At 48.4% G+C, this 15734-nt stretch overlaps 1 protein-coding gene across 1 annotated transcript in view; it reads right to left on the bottom strand.

The window, feature by feature from the left end:
- The window catches only part of LOC122388001 (zinc finger protein 384-like), a 78787-nt gene extending 63738 nt beyond the window's left edge, over positions 1–15049 (bottom strand). Inside the window, exon 1 of the mRNA XM_043378731.1 lies at positions 14794–15049. Coding sequence (XP_043234666.1) covers positions 14794–14862 — 69 coding nt within the window. The 5' untranslated portion in view covers positions 14863–15049. The remainder of the gene's footprint in view (positions 1–14793) is intronic.
- Positions 15050–15734: the final 685 nt, after the last annotated feature.

Below are 15734 nucleotides of genomic sequence, written 5' to 3'. Positions count from 1 at the left end.
AGTCGAAACTCTTCAGCGAAATTAACTGACGCCTTGGGAGCGCTTTCTTTAATGTGAACTTTTGACAAGGGAGTCTTTTACCTAATGGGGTGGGCTGGAGTCGTCTTTTATAAGATGAGGCAATCACCAAGAGGACGTTTTGGAGGCGAATTGCTATTTCGCAGAGGATCTCGAGGAGATAAAGATGGAGAAAGAGCAATGTTCGCAGAGAATACCTCACAAAGGCGTGGCACCATCGCTCAGCAACAGAGCAGAGTCGCCGACTGCTGCCTGCGCTCTGATTCTTCCCGTGTGTAATAGAGAGTGGCTGCTCTCGTCGGCTGCATATACGAGTACACAGGACATATAATCCAATAAAACGGAACTGCAAAAAACAAGGCATTTGAGTGTTGCACAAAACGAGCGCATTTCATGAACGTCGGTATGCATGAGGCGTATGAATGTTTGATTATATTGCAGCATGAAAAATTTGACCTGCATACTTCCAAGCTCATAACGGTGATATTGTCCCAAGGAGCCGGCAATCTTAAATACTACAATAGCAGTAGCTCCAAAACACATTCTTATTAGAAATGTTTGCCACCCTTCCCGCCTCTCATTGTGACCAGATCACGACAGACTGGGCGCGAAAGAGAAACCGTCCAATGTCAATGTCTCCGGCGGTCAGCACCTGGTCACAATTCGTCGACCATTATATCCTCATTACCAGCACTAATCTGCACAGGCAGCCAGGCATTTTAAAAACTGCACTTATCTCCGGCGCGGCGCTGTCGGCGCGGTGGCGGCGGTGGCGGCGCGGTGGCGGCGGTGGCGGCGCGGACGCCACCAGTTGGCCGCAGCGGCAGCTGTGCAGCCCGGTCTTATCAACCAATCACAGTGCACAGACCACGGGCAAAGTTTTCCCACCGATTTTTTTTTCCGGCAGCGCAGAACATTCCCTTTCTGCCAGCTCTGTCATAATCGTCAGGCTGATGCCGTGGAGGCTTATAGCAAGAGTGTTGTCACTTGATTCCAAGACTTTCGGCTGTGTTTTGCATTGTGTTTGGTGTGAGCAGTAATAACTAGTAAGTCGTAGTGACGATTTTTGGGGCATAAGCCGGTGGGATTTAATCGCACATCTGATAAAGGCATTCGAAATGATTTATTATCGGAAATTGGCTTTCAATATATTTTCTTTTATCTCCCATGATGTCTTTTTCTATTGCGGTGCCAGTGAGGTATGCTGAGGATGTGTATATGCCAAGGTAGTGCGTTGGATGTGTTCAGCGTGGTTCAGCATGACGACCAATACGTGCTATATTCAAGAGAACTAGATAATTAGATATATGATAAAATCCAGTTAAATAACCTTCAGCGTTCCTACCTTTTTAGAACACATTTCCCTTGGATCTGGACAAGCATTTATGTGCTAGGTATGCAGATTTGCTTCCACGACCTTCAGCGCTCCTACAGCTTTCAAAGCACATTTCCATTGGCTCTGAGTCGTCAGTGTTATTCTGTCGCCCGAGTAACACCCGAAAACTGCCGAGCCATCGCTTTTCCTGGACGGAGTGTCATGTGGTCCGATAAGCCGCGAGCCGAGAGAAAAGACCGTCCTCGTCCCAAAACTCATCAGGCTTGGCTTCATTTTGAAACCCTCTTAATCCAACTGCCAAGTGGCCGGACAAAGTTTCGATCTGAAGTCCAATGAAGAAGCGCATATCTGCGGTTTATAGCGCACTTCTGGCAGCGCGCTGACATTTCGCCGAAAATAGGATCACATTCGCGAGATGGCACGGCGAAAAAGGCACTCATTATGCGCGATTATCTGCGATCCACTCTCGGCGGGCCCTAAAATGGAAATGAGGGCGATAGACTTTTGAGAAATGACGCCGGTTAGTCGGATGCAGCGCCTGCCGACGGCGGAGTGGTGCCCTGCGATAGGCGACCGAGCGTCGGCAACGACGACGACGGGACGGCGCAGCCAGCGAGGCGGCCGCTTTGCCGATTCCCGATTTCGGTCTTTTGTACGATGTCTGCAGAATATACCTATATGCCAATTTTTGCAGGGCGAACCAGAATTACGGAAATTTCTTGATCGCTTTTATGATACCATTTTTCGTGCCTGACGTAAAACTTACTCGACATTGAACATCATTAGTAGGTACGATATTCTTCACAAATCACAAATATTCATCTTCATCACAAATACGATATTTTTCACAATGTGTTATCTACTATGCTCATTTTTTTGCGTAAGGTTATCAACATACAGCAAACCAATTATGCAACGTCTGTTCACAGTGCGTCATGCAAGTCACGTGACATGGTCGCCATAGCCTTCATTGCGTGGCGTTATGCGGTTTGCGGTCGCAATAACGGTTTGACGGGCGTAGTGGTCTGGTGGTGGTCTCGTAAGAGACTTAGGTCATGGTCTGAGAGTAGCAAATATATTCCAAATGTGTTGGCAAATAACGGGACATAATAATGAGTGCAACATATCGTACAACTTTCGTGGACAAGGTTATATGATCAAGTCTGCGTGGCGTCAAACCGCGTGGACTCCATAAAAAGGAACAATTAATTAACGTTAATTGCACCGTCCAACCCGACTTTCGTCATTTTGAATAGGTAGGTATTAAGTTTATTTCCACGACTTTTTGACATTTTGATTCATTGTGCACCATATTGTTTGGCTCTCGAAACATTTGAGTCTCTATATACCTATGTTTATACATACACTGGTTTTAATCCGCATGGGATCAGCTTACGCTGCCCCTCTCCCTCCCCATTTCATCCAACCGCTCCCCATCCCCCGGAGGCCTCCACTGCTCGTCACCACCCGTCACCACATGTCATCACCCGTCGTCATCACCCGTCATCACCCGTCATCGATGTCGCTCGCTCCGTCACCGCTGCAGCTACCGACTGCCGATTTAATTGGCGGTACGCGGCGCGTGCAACGGTCCAGGAGGGCGCCACAGTGCACGGCGCGCCCCTAATAGCTGGCGGCTGCCGCTGGACAGGGTAGCACGTCAGATGGCATCAGTGGAACTATTGATATTGCAGGGCTGAGAGAAGGGGAGGATGAGGTTAGTGCAGTATCCGTGCATTGGGAGGTGGATGATGTTGCTGGGATGGTAGGCCAAGGAAGATGGGTGGGGAGATGGGATGAGAGGGAGGATGTTCTAAGGACAAGGAGATTGCGGGGAACGCATATTGCATAGGGGCGATGGGATGGGGTGAAGGGATGGAGGAGAAGGAAAAATATGTTACAGAAACGCAACTGAGTAGAAAACGAAGGAATGAAAAACGCCTGGATGAGTACCGAAGGGCCAAAGAGCTTGCCGCATAAGTGCATTCGGGGTCCGGGGATGACGGCTACCTTTCATCGTGGGTGGCCGGTTGATGCTGACTTTGGGTGACCCCGAGGATCCGCCGATCCACTGTCATTTGACATGCAAACCCACGGGGACCATCCATGCCCCCGTCCCCCCCCCACGGTCGGCGACACCGGCTGCTTCCGGCGTGCACTGCCGGCGGCATACGTGGCGCCCTTCCTCGCCGTAATTGCCGCAAACGTGCAAAGCGCCGCAGCGGAGCCGAGGAGTGATTTGCATACTGGTGCCGGTGGCGGGCCAGGGCTCCATGGAGCCGCCATGCATATGTATGATAACTGACAGCCGCGCAACGACCGACTCATTTATGCAAACAACTTCTGCCGCCGACGGCCGCTGCCGCGTCGCAGATGTCGCCGCCGCGCCGGGCCACGCCGCCGCCGGGAGACGCCCGCGGATGGGGAGGGTCGGGAGGGTGGGGGAGGGTGGGGGAGGAGGGCGTGGGAACAGGGGACAGTGTGACGTGCCCCGTCATTGCGTCTGCCATTAGTTCAGCTCAAAGATAGCTTTCTAACGCATATGCCACCTTTAGCATTTGGTCATAGTGTAATAAATAACTAATAATAATATAAATAATTTGGTCTTGCACAGTTAGTCATAACTGTTTTTTGCAAACTTTTCAATGCGTTCCACCCGATTCTTTTCGTTTTCATTGAGCTGCTAACGTATATGCATATATATTTTTGTAAATGCCAATTGGTTGTGATTCTCAGCATTAACCCTATTAGTGGCAGGCTCCTAGCTACCCCTATTAGTGGCAGGGGGGGGGGGGCTGTTTACGACCCCTCCTTGATATCTCGAGATCTAACGGGCCGATTTTCAAAATTCAAACGGCATTCGATTTCGCTCAACGTGATCTACATTTCTAAAAAATAAAAATTGAAAAAATGTCAATAGGGGGGTAGAGGGTGGGGGTAAAAACGGGCAAATTGCAGATACATTTTAGACTGTTTATCACGGCCAGGTTTCTGAACCAATCTTAACGCAACTTTTGCCGATCGATAGAGAATGAACCAGGAATTCACATGGATCCTAAAAATATGCATTTTCAAAAATCATAGGCGGATACAGATCATTGAGATTGGGGGTACACAAAAAGTATAGTAAATAAGATTTTTGTTGGTAGTGTTTCTAAAAAGGGTGGTAATCGTTGTTATCTTACAATTTTCTTATGAGAGAACGACTACAATTGTATTGGTCATGCATAGGCGGTGTCAGGGCACCTATGTTGGGAGGTAAAACATAACCCCCCTTTTTGGACGCCTGGATCCGCCTATTATAGCAAAAACGTGTCAAAAGAGGATGCACAATAACTTTGTATATGTTATCACATGATACCTTTCATTCACTGTTCGTAAAACTGGTGCATACAGTTATAATACATCAGCATCGTGATCTTCGCCCAAATGACTCGCTTCACGAATAGGACCCCCCAATTCCCAGTGCTCTGGAGCCGCCCCTGGTAAAGTTATGAACTTGAAATTTTCAGGGAATGTGCCCAATTTAGTTTTAGGAAAAGTCAGAAAATTTCAGCATCGTAGCTTCAGCGGTTTCGGAGATATTCCCGAAAAACCTGAGGGGGGATGAAAACAACCCCCCTGCCACTAATAGGGTTAAGCCATAGAAGACGACACTTTTAGTGCATTACTTCTTTTGATAACATTACGTTTCTTTTCTTTTCTTTTCTTTAGGCGTTCTACGGTTGCCGATAATCGCCATTTTACAATTAAAAACACAGGCCAATCCCTCAAGTGAGTGCAGAAATGGCTGACATAAATGCATTACCACGAACGTTTAGTCTTGTTTCCGTTTTTCGGTGCACGCACACATTAGCAGGATTATAACCTACATATAATGATCTGACTCGCTTTAGGACCGGACGCAGCCAATTCTATACCGTGTATAATGTTCTGTCCCATCTAGTGAAGTGCATGACCTTATCATGAAGGCATACCCAGAACAGATGCATTTGTATGAGCTGTGCGCCTTCAGGAGCGGGGCGTGAGCCACCTGCCTATTGGACCCAGGCTCGTTTTCTGTTATTGTCCAGACAATTGTCCGCAAATTGGTATACGTTAGATGGTAGTAAAGTTTGATGAGTGATAAAAACTCAACTGCCAATGAACAGCGCCTTCAAAAGAAATATCAGGGTCGTTGGGGCATGGCGAGTTAGATAGCTTCAATGAAAGATAGCCTCTTTGAACGTCTGATTGAAGTTCATTTGATCATTGCTCTCATAGCTCTATTTTCTCCTAGCAAGCAATCAATAAATGTTTCAGAGATGTGCTAGCATCAACATTATTTTGCACGCTATTCTTTGACGAATGCTGCGCACAGCTCGCAAGATGCCCAACAACGCTACCCGCCAGCCAGCCGCTCCCATGAAAATCGATCGTACACAAACAAAAAACGACAAAAATCCGAGCTCGCCACAATGGAGGCGCCGGGTGCGATGCGCGCTACCATCGTCACTCGATAATCAGGCAGGTTCGCCGAAACGGTGGCGCCTTTCGGCGGAAGGTCGGCCGACAGGCTCGTGACGGTCGGCTGGGCCAATGTGGCCGTAACCAGCGGTTTGGGCCGTCGTAAAAACGGCACTGGCCGCTCCGATGTGCCTAGTTTGTGTGTAAATCAGCGGCGATGGAGCTGGTGGGTCGGCCCTGCACGGGCGAGTCATGCTGCTGTTGTCGCTACTGTGGGGTGCAGGGTCCACCCGTCCACACTGGTGGACTCTATGTCCACCGAGCGAGGAGTGAGGTGGAATTAGTGTGGAGGCCATGTTTGGTCAGTGTGGTTTCATATAGTGTTATACCTATGTATAGCTGACGGGTTAATACACATCGGTAATATTCATATATGTACATTCAAACATCGAATGCTGAGAGATGCACGAATGACCAGATGAAACTGAACGCCAAAAATATGTTATAATGAGGGAATATGCCTACGTTGCTACTAATAAGGAAGTTTCTTTGTTCGTCAATCGCCCCTATCGGGACTAATCGTGGCGTCCGGTCACAACTTCAAATGTTGTTTCTACAACATGGTCACGAACTTGATCTTTGATAATATCTTTCATCGAACACGTCTGCAGAAGAGAATCCACCTTGGGTGGTTTGATATTTTAACATTCGTTTGCCAGCTATGCTAACTATGACGCGCAGAGCCTCCTGGATTTGTTGTGATTCCTTTATAGGCCTAACCACTGTGACATTACAGATAATAGATGCGGATAATCACATCAGCTATTCCCATCCCTGAATAATATTTTAATCTAACTCCTAGTCACATCCTCGGCACAAGTCGTAAATGCTGATTATATCTGGGTTATCGTGAGTCATGGCCTGTACAACAAGTCTACGACGACCAATCCATTTCCATAACACTTCCTGTCCGGGCCCCGGGCCAGGGAGGCGCCGCGCCCGGCTAGGCTGCTCCAAAAACCACCTCCGTTTTGAGCAGGTTAACGGTTCGTTGACTTGCGTTGTGCGCAGCAAGCGGCTTATGTCCGACGGTACAGTATCGCACCCCTGCAGCCGCCCCCACCCCCACCCCTCCAGTGATGGGGACGAGCGGCGGCGGCGGCGGCGGCGGCGGCAGGGGCGGTCAGTCGCGGCGCCCGTCCTAATGGGTCCAGCACCAGCGCCCCTGCCCGATTAGCGCATCAGTACCGGTGCGGGGGTGCCGCCAGCTGCGCCAGCCGCGCGGGGGCGGTGACGCCGGGGGGCGGGGCTTGGGCCGATGACACGCCCCCTGCGGCGGCGGCCAGTACCGGACGGCGGCGGCGGCCGCGAGGGTAGCGTGCGGGTGGCCGGCGCGGCGGCGGCGGACCGTCGCGGGACGGAGCGGGGCGCAGCGCCCGTCAGCGACACGGCGATAACACACTGGCTGCCGAAACGTCCCCAACGCCCTTTTCTCTAACCGGAGATTTTAGATTGCTGGATAGCGTACAAGCTAGATTTGGAACGCGAAGGGATAAACCCCTTCACTACCGAAGTCATTTACATGGCCCTACACTGGACATTTGCAAAGCCACCAGCTTTGCAAGACTCTCATTTGTATCTTTCTGATAATATCCGACAAATACACTGTATATCCACCATCTCCATGATCAATGCATACACACACAGAAATATTGAGCGGAAAAACGGTGTAATTGAAAGTACCAAAAGGAACATTTTTTTGGTGTAAAATTACTCTGTTTTCTGGGTAAAAGAACACTTATATGTGTGTTTTGCTAGCTTCGGAGTGCTTCACTATTGTGTAGGAGAACTGCTTTCAGTGTAACTTTACCGCGGATCTCGCGTTACATTTACGCACAAATATGTGTTTTTGGTAAAAAGTACCAAAAGGAACACTCGCGTGGTAATCGTACACAAATTCATGACGGTAAATTTACACAAATATGACGGTTATTATAACGATTTTTTCTGGTAAAGCTAATGTTGGGCCCGCAAAATTTGTAACGCAAGCGACACGCGGCGGGACGTTGTCGCCAGCCGAGAACCTAGCTAAATGCAATAAAATTGTGATGCTCAATGCCTACCCCATGCTGCAAACACGTTTGTTTGTTTGTCGTTTATTGTTAAGAATCGACATCACATCTGACGGAAATAAAAGTTAGATTAACGTATATACCTTATCATGTATATAAGCTGATATTTCACAACGCATGGGCGCCGCTACAGATCGCAGCCACCGCCCGTCTCCCGTCAACTGCCCGTAATTAATTAATAAATAAAAATATATCATCTGTACGCACTACTTCACTGTGCCAAAATTGTCGTTCATTTAATTAGCCATCGGCTCTCTGTTGCCTATCTGGCAGAATATTAGCATACCTATACCTAATTAACCCTAGAAAGCATGAAAGTGCATCCATTATTTTCATAACACGACAGCAGCTCAGTTGAAAAATTACAAGCCCACCTTAAGCCCACCTTAGCACTCCGACAAAGCTGGATAATTTCCAGCAGCTCCTCCAATGTCGCTCCGCTTCAGATTTCAGACTCGGTCTTGATTGCAGTTATCGGACGATGACCACAATGCAGTATTTCACTTATTATTCACTTAGTTCCTCATTACTCAGCTTATTATCGAACTAGATAAACACCACAGCACTGTTTTATCTCACTGATCGCACAAGAATGGGCAAACCCACTCTGCGCACTACAGCCACAACACTCCCCCGCCGGCCCCCGCGGTCCCCGGCGCACAACTGACAGATTGCGAAAATGGCGCCGCCGCCGTCAATTATAGCTCAAAATGTCGCTAAATTTACACTGGTTGACGTAAACGAACGGTGCTCTGGATGTGTACCGCAATTACCAGTGCGACACAACACTCATTCGCGTATGGATACACTTGCTTTGCATGGAAACATATCAGTTAGGTATTTGAACATCTGTTATGCTGTTACATTATCCTGTTTTGCGTAAAGATGCTTGTGTGGTGTAATAAAACTGCCGATGTTTGTTAGTTAACCAATAAACGTCGTATAAAAACAAACTTATTCTTGATGCCTTTACTTATTATGGCGTTGTGCGACGGATACCTTGCTTATTTATCACGAAAATACTTAAACTAAAGATATTTTACTAAGTGAAGCAGAACTTTGAAGCTAATTGAACTATTTACGAGTATATTGAACTTGACATCGCTCAATATTTCTGTGTATGTATCATCAACTCATCCATTTTATGCCGTTCAGGTCAACGCAGTTTGAATATCTATCAATCAATGCCTGGATTTATCCCTGCCATAGCAATGCTTGCAGCGCTCTTACAAATCGCTCTGCCCCAAAACGAATTGAATACATTTGTTGATCACGCGGAGATCACGCGTCTAGCCTCTAGACGTTCATTCGCCCATCCGGTTAGCAGCATTCATGAACTCGTGGAGAAGATCATATGCATTTTGACGTCTGCTGGCAGAGCATTATCGTCAGATTAGTCGGTAGGATGGTGCATATTTGTGGGTGGGCTATTTGTTGTGGATGACGGCTGACCGTCCGTCCTGAGCTGATCAGTTGGACATCTGGCCGTTTCAGGTCACAGGACGGGATCCTAGATAGATGTGATGGGACGGACGAGACAGCACAGAATAAGACCACCGGGTACGGGTAACTGACTGTTGGCCCAGGTTGCTGGCTTGAGTGAGACCTTTATAATGCTGATGGCGATTATAGAAAGGGCAAGAAGAGAAATATAACATCGCTTGAACAGTGCTTGCATTAACCCTATTAGTGGCAGGGGGGGTTATTTTTATCCACCCCTCAGGTTTTTCGGGAATATCTCCGAAACCGCTGAAACTACGATGCTGAAATTTTCTGACTTTTCCTAAAACTAAATTGGGCACATTCCCTGAAAATTTCAAGTTCATAACTTTACCAGGGGCGGCTCCAGAGCACTGGGAATTGGGGGTCCTATTCGTGAAGCGAGTCATTTGGGTGAAGATCACGATGCTGCACCAGTTTTACGAACAGTGAATGAAAGGTATCATATGATAACATATACAAAGTTATTGTGCATCCTCTTTTGACACGTTTTTGCTATAATAGGCGGATCCAGGCGTCCAAAAAGGGGGGTTATTTTTTACCTCCCAACATAGGTGCCCTGACACCGCCTATGCATGACCAATACAATTTTAGTCGTTCTCTCATAAGAAAATTGTAACATAACAAGACCATTGCCACCCTTTTTAGAAACAGTACCAACAAAAACCTTATTTACTATACTTTTTGTGTACCCCCAATCTCAATGATCTGTATCCGCCTATTATTTTTGAAAATGCATATTTTTAGGATCCATGTGAATTCCTGGTTCATCCTCTATCGATCGGCAAAAGTTGCGTTAAGATTGGTTCAGAAACCTGGCCGTGATAAACAGTCTAAAATGTATCTGCAATTTGCCCGTTTTTACCCCCCTCTACCCCCCTATTGACATTTTTTGATTTTATTTTTTTAGAAATGTAGATCTCGTTGAGCCAAATCGAATGCCGTTTGAATTTTGAAAATCGGCCGGTTAGATCTCGAGATATCAAGGGGGGGTCGTAAACAGCCCCCCCTGCCACTAATATGGGGTAGCCAGGAGCCTGCCACTAATAGGGTTAATCGATTTCATCATGAAGAGATGAACATATGCACTTCAATATTGCTGTACTAGCCAACAGGTGTTTTAATTCAACATTGTAATGCCTAAAAATAAGAAAGCGCAAGACTCTCGACTCGCCACTGATTTCCGTTAAAGCATACAAATAACATTCATGTCATATTCTGTTTATATACCTCTTTTCATTTCCCTTTTCTACCCGTCTGAAACACAAATCACCGTCCATGAACCAAATAGCAATACGGACCACTTGAAACAACTTCGGCAATCCCCATTTCAGTACATTACCGATTGCAAACTGTTGAAACTGTCACGGGTGGAGAATGTTTGAAAAAGTTACCCCGGCCGGCGACCGAAAGTCAGAAAGACGATGATGCTCAAATATTTGTCAACGGTTATCAACAAACCCCTATTCTGTGGCATGGAATAATGGATGTCTGCCGTTTGTACGTTTTTAGGGAAAACTGCTGCACGCAGGTGCGGAAGATTTCGTAATTGTAACAACAATTTTGCAACACGCCTTAAAATTTCGGACGCATGTCACCTAGTGCTAGGTCAGGTCATCAGGTCAACTTTGCTGGATGATCGTGCCAAAAATGCCATCATGCCCTTTGCAAAGCTTATTCCGTGGAAGTTGCAACCTTCCCACACAAAACAAAATGTCAAATTTGACCGTTTTGACTTGAGCTCGCACCTGATATATTATTCGCGACCGAGCCTTAAACGAGTAATCGGATGTTTTGTTTGCAGTGTTTAAGCTCCGCTATGTTCATGAACTGTGAGAAAAGTTGTCGGAGAACGCTAAAATCAGAGAAATTTGGCTTTAAATGATTTATGGTGATTTTATTATTGAGCTTGCCTAAAACATGACCAGATTTCTCTGATCACGTTTGTCGCTCTTTTAAACGTCGTTCCGCTTCTCGCCTCGTAGCCCAGTAGCCGAGTTAGAAGGAGCGTGAAAAGCCCACCTCTCGACTCAACGTGTTACGATAAGGCCACCACCCTGGCGCGGGTTAAGTTGGGGGAGCCTTGAGCCCCAGCAGCTCGTCCTTCTATCTCACTGATATTACCCTCGTCCTGTCTTGTGATGTTATTACAGTGCCATCTTACGATAACGGCCCTTAAATATGATTAACTTCTGTTTGATGAAACATGTCGGGCTCCGCGCGACTTAAAAACATAGAAGCTCCAAAATGAAAATAAAGTTAATTTTCAAGAACTTTTCAAGGTAGATAAGAATAATGAGAGACGCTTTTATAGATGGCAGTTTTTTTTTCGTATGGAGACAGCATTTAGGATTTACAAAAGTGGAAAAAGTTACCCCGGCCGCGCCGGGGTCGGCTGAAAGTTACCCCGGCCACGGCCGGGGTGGCCGGGGCAGGTTCTCCACCCATGGAAACTGTAAAATCACGCTCCGAAAGAAATCCACCATCTACGAGTACAAGTCGTTGTAGCGCCCAAAAAGTCGCTCTGTCCGCGGGACAAATGCTGGTGTTAGCCGCTGGCGTAGATCCGTGTCCCATTCGGGGCTCGAGTGGCTGACTCAATTGAGCAGAAGTCGCATTATGCAGAAGTGCGGCGAAAAATCTGGTGCGCGGCCAGCCTGGCATACAAATGAGAGGAGCGCGGGCCTGGGAAGAGCTCTCGTGCAGTGGAGACAGACGGTCCGCGGACAGAAATAGGGAGATGGGACAGATTATGTGGTTTGTGGGCAGTTGAAGTTGGATTGGTAAAATCGAAAAAAGCACCTGCAACACTCAACAGAACGATGTTTCGAAAATAATCGCTAGCAGGATTAATGATGATGGACATAAACAGTAATTGACGTTTGAACTATGACAATTTTGAAATAACTTCGGTTAATCTGTTTTGAAAGTCCAAACTGCTTTGTGCATTGATAATATGCACATCGCATAAAAAATTGAAAATTGTCTGTGATATCTGAAGATTCCTGTAAAAACTGTTATTTTTGTTGAGCGGCTGCTTTCGCTCGGATTATACCTATGATGTAATGGTTGGTGCTTTTACCACGTTGTGCATCTATTTAAGTCGGTATACCGGTGATGCCTCATCGACTTATGAATTGTCCGGCCTCCTCGAAACAAGTCCCAGAAAAGCTGACTTTTTCGGTATCCAGACAAACAGGCAATGCAATGAATACAGTACCGACAATACTGGCTGTTGCAGACGACTAAAATATGCAATATATTGTATTTGCGCCGACTTTGTATATAAGCAGCGAAAGCACTGCTTCTATTTTGGCTAGATACGTATTTGACTCGCCATGGAAGCGTGTTTGAACATAGGCTCACGCCTTAAAAGGCGCTTACGAGTAGTATAGCATCACTGGACTGGGCGTCAACTTTCTGTAAATATTTACATTTGAATGCTGGCAATTAATGAGTCTCGCTCCATGTGATGAGCCTCACCTCATTTGATCACCAACATCAGTTCATTCATCACAAGTGAGTGGGATAATCATTCAGTTCATAGCTATCGCAGCACCACATAACAGCTTGATAGCAAAGGGTGTGCAAACGCTGCCCATCAATGAATGTTTTCTTACGGTTCTGAACTAGCACTTCTCGACTATCATAATCTGTCATACCGACCTCTAAATAAACACGGACCAACTTCTTGCTGCACTATCGGGCACGGTTTGGAGAGGTGGTGGCGATGTCTGTCCGCCAATATAATGCAAAGTGTGCCAAGATTGTCACACAGCTACAGACATGTCACATAGCTGTCTGACACAGGGCCCAGCACTGAGGTGGACAAATCTACCGAATAACCGCTAATGTTCGTTACCTATTTCTTGCAACCGTCACTAACTATCCGCAAATGTCTGCTTTCATCTGTCAAATACTGAAACCGTCACAAGCGACAACCACCATTCAGTGTCTTCGTCGCCACTGATCACTACCATCACCACGTCTCGGCCACCGCTCTCGGTCTATCCGTCACCACTGACTCTGCTCCCTTGAACTCCACTCCACTCCCAGCTGGGCGCGACACCCCTTCCCCTCTCCTGCCCTCCTGAGCCACCCCTCCCGCTCCCCGTGGGGTGGATTTCGAGGATCAGCAGCTGCTGGTTCAGAGGTCAATCACCCGAAAAGGGAACCGGCAATAGCGGCGAATCAGCACCGCTTTGCCTTTGGACCTGCTTCTCTTCATCGGTTAGTTCATCACCAGAGATTGACCTAGCGTTATACTGACCATCTCTAAGCTATAGGCCGTCAAGCTACATAAAGGCGGCTTGTTTGAACCACAATAGAGGAGAAGCAACATGACGACATTTGCAATATCATCAGATCTGAACATGGACATGACCACGAAATAATTGAAATAAAATGAAGGCGGAAGTGACGAAGCTAGACTGTTTCTGGACATGAACAATCATCGATCAAACCACCGAGCCAAACATGCACGTCTTGCTAGCACTCTACAAACCTTCTAACAGCCTCCATAAATACTGATGCAAACCTTCAACCACCAACCCCTGAATCCGCTGCCTGCGATAGCCAGCAACACACACACACCACTCAGTCTCACTCAGACTCCACGCTACACTGAAACCTTCCGAGCAGGTCGGACCGACAGGGAAGCAGCAAGGAGGGAGGGGCCGGCCCCGCGGCTGCAGTTGCAGTCTCTCTGAGCACCATCTGCCACGATCGGTGCAGGATGTGACCCGCGGGCAGCTACCGCCCCGGGTGATAGGGTATAGCTGCAGTTGGGGAGGCCAAGGGGCGGCACTTGGGGCCCGAGGGCAGCTACCACCCCGGGCGAGGGGGATGCAGGTGGGGAGGCTAAGGGGCGGTACTTGGGGCCGTGGTCTACGGGAGGTAGAGCCGTGGTGGTGAATGGTCAGCAGAAGTCTGCGGCTGGTAGAGGAGAGTGGAGCAAGTGCAGTAGTGAGGAAAAGGAGGTGTTGGCAGGAGTGATAGGTGTGGTTTGGGGGAGGGTGATGACCGATTGTGAACCGTGAACTGTGTGATTAAGATATAGTGAGCTACAGCGACGAATTTAGTGATCAATTCATATCAATTTACCATTTTCTTTTATTGGCCAGCTTGTCGTAATACTTATTAATCAGCTATTAAAGCTACTTGCTTTAAGTATATTATATCCTGCTTTTTCTAAGGAACACCATCCTCTGCCCTTCAATTCACTCAGACCGAAAACTCCTTCACATTTTCCCGGCTCCGATATGGTCCAGCAGAAACCTCGCCGCCCTTATATGGTCCAGCTGACCCAGGGTCCTCCTACTGACGAAGGTCACCCCAATGACCTGAGTTCACCCCACTGACCTGTGGGAAGGCGCCACTGAACGGGCTCTGGACCAGTTCCAGCTGAGACGGGTACGCGTAGGTGCACATGCTGCCGGGCCCGACTCCACCGCCGCCGCCGCCGTCGACACCGACGCGTCGTTGCCGACGCCGCCACCGTCGTCGGTGCCGGCGCAATGCCGACGGCCGACACTGCCGTGAGCCCGCCCCGTCCGACCGCGTGCGCAATTTTTCGCCGTGCGGCGCGCGGCACTGCTCGATTTTTGCGCGCGCGACAGCGACTGGTCGGCGGCGGCGGTGGCGGCGATGCAGGCTATCGTCTCGGCCAGCGGCGGCGGCGGCGGCGGTGGCGGGGCGGGGGCGGCAGGGCGGGGGCGGCGGCGGCAGAGTGGTGACTCAGCTCAGTGACATCGACCCACACCCCGAGGTGTGAGAGGCGGGGCTGGTTACAGGTTACAGGAGTCGCTACACGCCCTCACCGAAACAACTCACAGAGAAAATGAGGTAATCAACATTTGAGTTGATCCCAATAGCGACGAAGACGAGACAGGTAAGCCAGCTTGAGCAGGACGCAGATCAACGCAGCGAAAAACGATGGAACCGATAGTAGCTTCACACTTGGATGACCCGAGTTTTTTGCAAACTCTCACCTCCCGTAACAAGAACGATCGGCTCCAGTCGGGTTAACTCTAGCTTGTAAAACAGAGGACGATTGGCTCCAGGCGGGTTAACTCTAGCCTGCAGAATAGAGGACAATCGGCTGCAGTCCAACAATTCCCTCCTCCCAGGAGCAGAGGACGGCCTGCGACCGTCCAGCCGATCGCGTGGCTCAGGCCAATGAGCGTGCCGATGAGGCTCGCCCCGGCACAGGGCAGGTCGCTGCAGAGTGCGGACCGGACGGGACCGGTAGCAGCGGCGGGGGGCATCTTCGCGCCCGTTCTGCACCTGTCATATTGACAGCA

This window comes from Amphibalanus amphitrite, unplaced genomic scaffold, assembly GCF_019059575.1.
Source record: "Amphibalanus amphitrite isolate SeventyFive unplaced genomic scaffold, NRLGWU_Aamphi_draft 000305F_arrow, whole genome shotgun sequence".
Classification (NCBI taxonomy): Eukaryota; Metazoa; Arthropoda; class Thecostraca; order Balanomorpha; family Balanidae; genus Amphibalanus; species Amphibalanus amphitrite.
Note: the sequence above shows the minus strand (reverse complement) of the source record. Positions and strands in the feature narration are given on the sequence as shown.